At 46.4% G+C, this 8,892-nt stretch overlaps 1 protein-coding gene across 1 annotated transcript in view; it reads left to right on the top strand.

Moving 5' to 3' along the window:
- The first annotated feature begins 6,248 nt into the window (after nt 1-6,248).
- The window catches only part of LOC116653742 (circumsporozoite protein-like), a 17,413-nt gene continuing 14,769 nt past the window's right edge, over nt 6,249-8,892 (top strand). The window contains exon 1 of the mRNA XM_032446104.1: nt 6,249-6,436. Within this exon, the coding sequence (XP_032301995.1) occupies nt 6,250-6,436 (187 nt within the window). The 5' untranslated portion in view covers nt 6,249. The remainder of the gene's footprint in view (nt 6,437-8,892) is intronic.

The following is an 8,892-nucleotide window of genomic DNA, read 5'->3' as shown; positions in this document are numbered from 1 at the left end:
ACATAGCTTGGGTAAAATCTTCCAAACTCGAGCTAGATCAGAAATGTTCATGATAGCATTATTTTCATTAGTGCATGTAGCAGTATCTCTGTGAAATGACTGGTAAGATGGAGTGGACCTAGATTAAGCATGTTTGTACCATCTAAACTTTAAATAATTACATAAATGGTCTGAGTTCTCATATATCTCTACATCAGTTACTCTGTGCCCCCCGCAGTCTTTTTCTTCCTCTGAAAATCCTGCCTCTCAATTTTCTTTAGCTGACTGCCTCATTCACCACAGCTGCAAGCTACCGGGGCTACTGTAGAAAGTTTGTGGACTGCAGAGTACCTTGTGCAGTTCCAGGTCCACCCAGCATAGCTCTGTAGTTCTGCCCTAGAGATCTTTGTGGTCTCATTTACATGAGGAGGCAAAAATCTTCTGCAGTCAGCAGAACAATCTTTAATTTCATCAGAAGAGATACCCCCAAAGCTACTGAAGCTTGGATGCCACTTGTCAGCATTACATATGATCCTGTGGTGTCATGGTTCCCCACAGCGTGTCAGGGGATACAAAGATGATTTTCTATATGGAGTCTCATCAAAAGATTGCAATTGTTTTTTGTTGGTTTTTTTTTGCATTTTTTTTCTGGAAACTTGAATAGGTTGTCAGCATATGAACCCCAAATCTAGCCTAGGTTTCACTTTCATTACCTAGGCAAAGTTTTCAGTTTTGAAATTACTAAAAAATAGTGGCATCTACCATTACCTGCTATTCATGCTTCTCATTTTACTGGTAACCTGGGGAGAGATGCAGGGAAGTTAATGCTCTGCTGTTACACAATAATTCAGTGAAACTTGAAAAATCTGTAATTTAGGAGATAACTTTAGTTTACCATTGAGGTTACAAGGCAATAAATGGTTCCTTGCTGTATCCTCAGAGTTTACCCAGTACATTTATGAGGCCATTTATTGCCCAGTGTACTTAAAACCAAGTTAAATTATTATTGCTGTATCAAATATACTTTTTTCTTTTTTAAAGGAAACCTTTTTCTTTTCATTCATCCCTTTCTCTTTTATTTCTCTTTCCTTGCCAGATATAGCTAAGAGCTTACTCCCTCTGTGTCACCTTTTCAATAAAACTAGAATAAATCATATTAAAATAGCAAAACATTTTGCATGTTAATTGCCACTGTTTAAAAATTTGGATTTTTTTTTCCTTTTCTGGATTGGGGGGGGAGGGGTAAGAACACATTATTGCTGCAATCAATTTTGCTGAAAGAGCAATTTATTGCTCTAGTATATAAAGTGAATGGGTTCACTTATTAAAAGGTTATGTTTCTGGGTCACAAGCAACTTATAAAATCATATTTACATGAAAATTGTCTAAACTTAATCTCCTGTGATAGTGGGTAAATACTACTTTAGCTATCTGTATATGTCTGCTTTCTCTTGAGTTAGATGAACATTGGCACTGTCAAGGTAGGGCTGGGATACTTTGGTTGTATATATACAAAAAGTTTATCTAAAGGTTTGAAAGATCTTTTATACTGTGTGACAACATTTGACAGAATGTCTGCTTCTGTCTGCACATCATTAACACAGCCCACAATTTTATGCTTCCAAAGAATCATAGAGTATCAGTGGATTCAGCACAACACAGACTTGCCTCTTATTTTGTATTTCTTTTATTAGAGTTGCCTGACACATACATATCTAACATGTATCCGGATGATAGTCAGAATATAACCAGTTTTGACAGGCTTTATGGACAACAGCTATAATGCAAACTATCAACTGTTGCCCAGCCATGAAGTCAATTATATAGTTTCTGCCTTTCTCTGGAACTAGAAGACAAAACCAACAGCCAGGAATCCTGTGTGTTTTAACTACAGTAGAATTGTTAAGTTGGAGACTGGGACATCTGGGGAACTGTACTTAATAAAGGCAGGAGTTCTAACATCCATAGAGGCAGAAGCAGGGGAAGCAAAAAAGCATGTAGTGTTGAATTGAGTCTCATGGCTTGTGATAAATCCTGTTGATGAGGGGTTCAGATTCATTTTCTCCTGGGCTGGATTGTCAGGGTAGCTTCTGGCAGGGCTCAGCAGACCTAGTGAATTTTGCTCTTCCTGGGTGGCCCCTCTGCATTGTTCTTCTTGTTAACATCTATACGTGGTGCTGTAAAGCAAAAGCATCCATGTTTGCATGTATGGTTTATGATCTCAAAGAATGTATTTGGAAACATGTTAATATTCAACAGTTTAAGAGAGAGGTACTTGTGTTACCATGGGAAGCTGACCAGTAGTGTCTCCATTAAATCCTTGGCACTGGTGGCAGAAGGCTGGCAGAGTGTCAGCACTGTCCCTTAGCAGGGGACAAGAAAACCTTAGGTATCAGGGAAATCAAGGTAACTGACAGAAAACGGAATACTTGGTTACAGTTCCAGAGCAGTTTCTGGAAAACAAGTTTCTTCCAGCTAGGTACAAATGCTAGAGCCAATTTACTTGCTCTTCCAAGTTGACACATGCCCTTTCTCATGGGTCAGTTGCCTGTACAGGCTGTGATGTGTTTTTCCACAAACCAAGGCAACATAATTTACACCTTACAAATGGCTGCGTGTTGACTTTTATTCTCACCTTTTCATGTTCACTCCTCTTTCAGCTCAGTTCGTCCACACTTGCTATTACATTGTCCATGCAACTAAGAAATCAGAGGCCTCTGCCAGGTGTGCCAAGGTAATTCTGGAAGAGCTTCAATAACAGGTTCCATTATTTCCCCTGACAACCTACTTTAGTGCTTTGCTCTTGATATAGTTAGAAAAGCTTTCCTAGGGCCTAAATCAAACTTTTTCTGCCTATGCTTTCGTCCCTGCCTTCTTGTCCTGTCCACTGTGTATCATGGGAGCATTTTTCTAAGTAGTCCCCCACAGAATACTGATTTAAGAGGCTTTTGAGCCAGGTTCATAAAAGAAAAGAATGCGAAGAAAAGGTAGTGTATTTTAAAAATAAATGATTAATCCTTCAGGATGTTTTCTGCTAAACAAATTCTGTTTGGAGTAATGATTTTTCTTTAAAATTCTGCTTTAGATATGGAAGAGATGTTTGTTTGGAAGATGAAGTTTTCAGTACAGATTAGACTGGTTGTTATTTGCAAGCATTGCTTTTTAGAACAGCCAAATCCCATTTGCTCAAAACTTACAAAGAAACTTAAGTCAGGGATGGAAAGAAGCTACATAAAAACTCAGAGCAAGGATTCCAGCAGAATTAATTGAATTCAATGGCAAATGGTAAACTATAATGTGCCATATCAAACACTGATAACATCAAGCTGAGCAGTGTGGTTGACAGACCAGGAGGAAGGGATGCCATCCAGAGGGCCCTTGTGAACCTAATGAAGTTCAACAATGTATACTGTAGAGTTTTACAATTGGGTAGGGATAACCTCATATATATATACAAACAGGGAGAAAGCTCCTTGAGAGAAGGACTTGAGATGTCCTGGTTGATGAAAAGCTTAACATGAGACAACAGTGAATGCCTACAGCCCAGAAGTCCCACAGTATCCTGGATTTCATCAGAAAAGGGGTGATCAGCAGAGAAAGGGAGGTGATGATTCCCCTCTATCTGCCTTTGTGAAACCCCAGCTGGAGAACTGCATCCAGCCCTGTGGCCCCGCAAAAAAGGAAAGATGTGGAACTGTTGGAGATAGTCCAAAAGAGGGCTGGGAAGATGATCAAAGGACTGAAACACTTCATCTATGGAAATAATGTGAAGGAACTGGGCTTATGCATCCTGGAAAAGGGAAGGATGCTGGCAGATTGCATTGTGACCTTCCAATATTTAAAGGGAGTACATCAACATGAAGGAAAAAAACAGTGTGGATAATGATAGGACAAGGGAGAATGGTTTTGAACTAAAAAAGAGGCCATTCAGATTAGAGGTCCGAGGGAATTTTTTTATATAGAAAGAGTGGTGAGGCACTGGACCAGGCGGCCCAGAGAGGTGGATGCCTTGTCCTAAAATGCACTCAAGGCCAAGTCACGTGGGGCCCTAGGCATGCTGGTCTACTACTTGATCAAGCACTTGGCAACAATAAATGTGGGAAGGAGACTGAAACATGATGATCACTGAAGACACTTTAAACTAAAGTCATTCGAAGAAAGAAAATGCATGTGCTTAAATAAAAAAGATTAAATATACAAAAAGGAGAGCAAATAGACAAGCTTGACCCCTGATGGACAGGAGGAGCAGGAGCAGGAGGCAGTGCTCCCTGGACAGAAAAAGTTGTAGAAGCAGCAGGAAGCAGTGCTCCCCCAGTGGATGAAGGTAAAGCAGCAGCAGAAGACAGTGCTCTTCTGACGGATGAAGCTCAAGAAGCAGTAGCAGACAGCGCTCCTCCAAGTGACAGTCAAAGGTTTATGAGCTGGTATGGCCTAGTTCTGTGATTAGCAGGGCAGAGGGACCCATAAATCCATGCCCCAGAAAAAGCTGAAGACGATAGAGATACGGGCCTAAAAGAAAAATTGCTGCAACGATTTGAGGAGAAACAAATTATTTTACTAAATAAGAAATTGGAATGCAAGATAGCATAATAGTACAATAATATACAATATAATTAGAATTGAAAATAATAAATCAAATAAAATGAGAGTGCCCAAAAGCTGTAGGCTTTTTTTCTCCAAGTCAGGAAATTGAAGATGCTGCTGGAGACAGGGCTACCCTGACAGACAATGCTGGAGAAGTCCCAGATAATGGAGCTCCCCTGAAGGATGATGCTAGAGAAGCTGCTGCAGACAGCACTCCCATGAAGAACGATGCTGGAGAAGCTGCTGGGGACGGTGCTCCTCCAAAGGACGATGCAAGAGAAGCCAATAAAGACACTGAACCCCGAAAGACAATGCAGGAGAAGCCACTGGAAAAGCAGCTCCCACGATGGATGATGCTGAAGAAGCTGCTAGAGATGCCGCTCCCCCAATTAATGATGCTGGAGAAGCTGCTGGAGACATCACTCGCCTGATGGATGATGCAGGAGAACTAGTTGGAGATGTCGCTCCCCTGATAAGGGATGCTGGAGAAGCTGCTGATTGTGGCGCTCCAAGAAGAATGATGATGGAGAAGATGCTGGAGATGGTGCTCCCCTGATGAATGATGTTGGTGGAGATGCTGCACATGGTGCTCCCCCGATGAATGATGCTGGTGGAGCTGCTGGAGATGGTGCTCCCAGACGAACGATGGTGGAAAAGCAGATGGAGTGGTTGCTCCCAGATGGATGAAGCTGGAAAAGATGAAGGAGATTGTCTCCTAGATGGAAGATGCTGGAGAAGCTGCTGGAGATGCTGCTCCCCAGGACAGACGATGGCTGAAGAATCGCTGGAGACGCTGCTCCCCCTTCAGAGGATGCTGGAGATGCTGCTGGAGACGATGCTCCCCCGACGGATGATGCAGGAGAAGCTGCAGGAGATGGTGCTCCCCCGCTGAACGATGCTGGAAAAGCTTCTGTAGGTGGCGCTCTCCTGATGAACAATGCTGGAGAAGCTACTGGATATGGTGCTCCCTGGAGGGACGATGCTACAGAAGCTGCTGGAGATGCTGCTCCTAAATAGACGATGCTGGAGTAGCTGATGGAGATTATGCTCCCAGATGGAGGATGCTGGAGACGCTGCTGGAAACCATGCTCCCCTGATGAAAGAAGTCAGTGAAGCTATTAGAGACGATGCTCCACCAATGAATGATGCTGGTGAAGCTGCTGGAGATGGTGTTCCACAGATGAGCGATGCTGGTGGAGCTGCTGGAGACGGCACTGACCCGATGAAAGCTGCTGGAGAGAGCTGCTGGGCAGGAGGGGCCGCAAACCAGAACAATGGTGCCAGAGGCGGCCCAGGAGGTGGCTCTCACTCATCAGGAGGGTGAAGCAGACGCGGTGCTGACTGACCAGCAGGACGTTGCCAAGGGTGGAGCAGAAGATGGGATTCCTCAGAAGGGTGACACTTGCGGCAGTGTGTTAACATCGGGCAACTCGAGGCGAAGCAGTAGCAAGCTCCTAAAACAGGTGGCAGAACCGGAGAGGGTACTTACAGAGTGAGACTTAGCCAAGAGGCAGCGTCACCAGAAGGATGAGGCAAGAGGCGATGGTGGAGAGGGTGCTCCCAATATGGACGAAGCTGGATAAGCCGCTTGAGAAACCATTCTCAAAGCTTGACAAACGAAGGAAGCAGCACATTTCCCAACATAACTCGAGAACTGAAGAACAGGCAAATTCATGTCTTCCCCCAATGGGCAAACTTGGAGAAGCTGCAGGAGAAAATGCTGCTCCAATGGAAGGTGCAGGAGAAGACGCTGGAGATGGTGCTCCCCCGATGAACGATGCTGGAGAAGCTGCTGGAGATGGTGCTCCCCCGATGAACGATGCTGGAGAAGCTGCTGGAGACGGTGCTCCTCCAATGAAAGATGCTGGATATGGTGCTCCCCCGATGAATGATGCTGGGAGAAGCTGTTGAAGATGGTGCTCCCCGATGAAACGATGCCTGATAGGAAGCTGCTGGCAATGCTGCTCCCATCTCAGGGGTAGTCCTTTGGTGTACTGGTTGGAACGGAAAAGCCTAATAACCGTGGGGCGATTTCAGCGTTCCGATGAACGATGTTGGAGATGCAGTATGGAGACAAAATGCACTTCCCCCGACGTGAATGATGCTGGAGCGAAGCTGCTGGAGGATGGTGTGTCTGACCCACCGATGAACAAAGCAAATGCTGGGAGACCTGTTTGAGAATGGTGCTCCCCCCGATGAACGATTGGTGGAGAATGCAGTTGGAGACGATGCCCCCCGATGATGCATTGAATTGGAAGAAGCTGTTGGAGATGGTGCTCCCCCGATGAATGAATGCCTGAAGAAGCTGCTGGAGATGCTGCTCCCCCGATGGTAGGATCGATGTGTTGGAGATGCAAGTTGGAGATGGTGCTCCGCCCGATCGGGATGATGCTCGGAGAAGCTCTGGAGATGGTGCTCTCCCCGATGAATCGATGCTGGAGAAGCTGCAGGAGATGCCGCTTGCTCGATGAATGAATGCTGGGAGAAGCTGTTGGGATGGGTGCTCGCCCCGAATGAACGATGCATGGAGAAGCTGGCAGCAGAATGGTGCCTCTCCCCGATGAACGATGCATGGGAATGCCAGTTGTGGAGACGTGCTCCCTCTGAACGATGACTGCTGTCAGAAGCTGCTGGAGATGGTGCTCCCTTCTCTCTGTATGAACGATGCCTGGAAGAGACCTGCTGGAAGATGGTGCTCCTGATGAACGATGCTGGAGAAGCTGCTGGAGACGTTGCTCCTCCGATGAAAGATGCTGGATATGGTGCTCACCGTCTGAACGATACTGGAGACACTGTTGTAGATGGTGCTCCCCCGATGAACGATGCTGGATAAGCTGCTGTATATGGTGCTCCCCCGATGTACGAATTTGGAGAAGCTGTTGGAGACGGTGCTCCCGCGCCGTTGGATGATGCCTCGGAGAACGCTGTAAGGAGATGCGTGCTCCCCCAATGTAACGATCTGGGAGAACCTGCAAGGAGATGCTGGCTGCCCTCCCCCGATGAACGATGCTTGGAGAAGCTGCTGGAACGATGGTGCTCCTCCGATGAAAGATGCTGGGAAGCTGTTGGAGAGATGAGTGCCTTCCGCACTCGAATGAACGATGCTGGAGAGCTGGGCCAGGAGAATTGCTAAGCTCCCCGATGAACGATGCTAGGAAGAAGCTCGCTGGAGATGGTGGCTCAGCCACCGAGATTAACGATAAACAAAATGTGCGAGGGAAGGCCAAGCTGATGCATTAGGAGAGACTTCCCCAAAGTCCCGAGGTGGGAATCCGAATGCTTCAGGATAAGCTGACTGTATGAGGTGCCGTGCTCTGGCGCCTCATGTAGCCGAGATTTGCCGGAGAAGCTGTGTGGGCATTGGATGCGGTGTCCCTCCCGAAGGATGATACATACGCCGCTATGTTATATTGCTGCTGAGATAGAGTGCTCGCCCCAAGAAGCGAACGCTGGAGAAGCTGCTGGAGACTGTGCTCCCGTGATGAAAGATGCTGCAGAAGCTGCTGGAGATGGTGCTCCCCTGATGAACAATCCTGGAGAAGCTGCTGGATATGTTTCTCCCCCAATGGATATTTCTCAAGAACACACTGCTCCAATGACGGAGGTTGGAGAAGAAAAAACTCTGTGCTCTTAGATGGACATTCTCAGAAGGAAAGGCTAATAATGATCCTCCAATGGAGGATACTTGAAATGTTGCAAGATACTGGGCACAGAATACTAATGAGGGCAGAGGCTGTGCAGGAGATGGCACTCAACAGATGGACAATGCTAGTGGTGGCACACAGAGGAAGAACAATCTTTGTGTTTGTGCAGGAAACTGCAACAAAGGCCTAACAATGGTGCCATAAGGCTGGGCAGAGTCAGGAGGTCAAACCCAACAACAACAGTACCACGAGGCCTGAGGCAGCGAGGGGCCACAGATACACCAGAACAATGGGTGCCAGAAGCGCGTACCCCAAGGAGGTGGCTCTCACTCATCAGGAGGTGAAGCAGAACGCGGTGCTGACCAGAAGGACGTTGCCAAGTTGGTTTTGGAGGAGAATGATGGGTATTTCCTCAGAATTGTGTTGTGAGAAATCACTTGGCGGCTTAGTGTTGGGTTAGACATCGGGCAACATCGGAAGGGTCGGAAGCAGTAGGCAATTGCTTCCTAAAACCACGGTGGCACGGAGAGGGTACTTACCCAGATGGACTACGCCCAGAGGGGCAGCGCTCACTGTCAGAAGAGTGAAGGCAAGCACAGGTGAATGCAGCAGAGGTGCTCCCAATATGGAAAGAAGCTGGAAGAAGCTAGCGTTGCAGAAACATTCTCCGGAGGTGGGGAGGGAG

The sequence above is a fragment of the Coturnix japonica genome, chromosome 1 (assembly GCF_001577835.2).
Source record: "Coturnix japonica isolate 7356 chromosome 1, Coturnix japonica 2.1, whole genome shotgun sequence".
NCBI classification, from domain to species: Eukaryota; Metazoa; Chordata; class Aves; order Galliformes; family Phasianidae; genus Coturnix; species Coturnix japonica.
The sequence above is the reverse complement of the archived record's forward strand: the minus strand, read 5'-3'. Positions and strand labels throughout refer to the sequence as shown.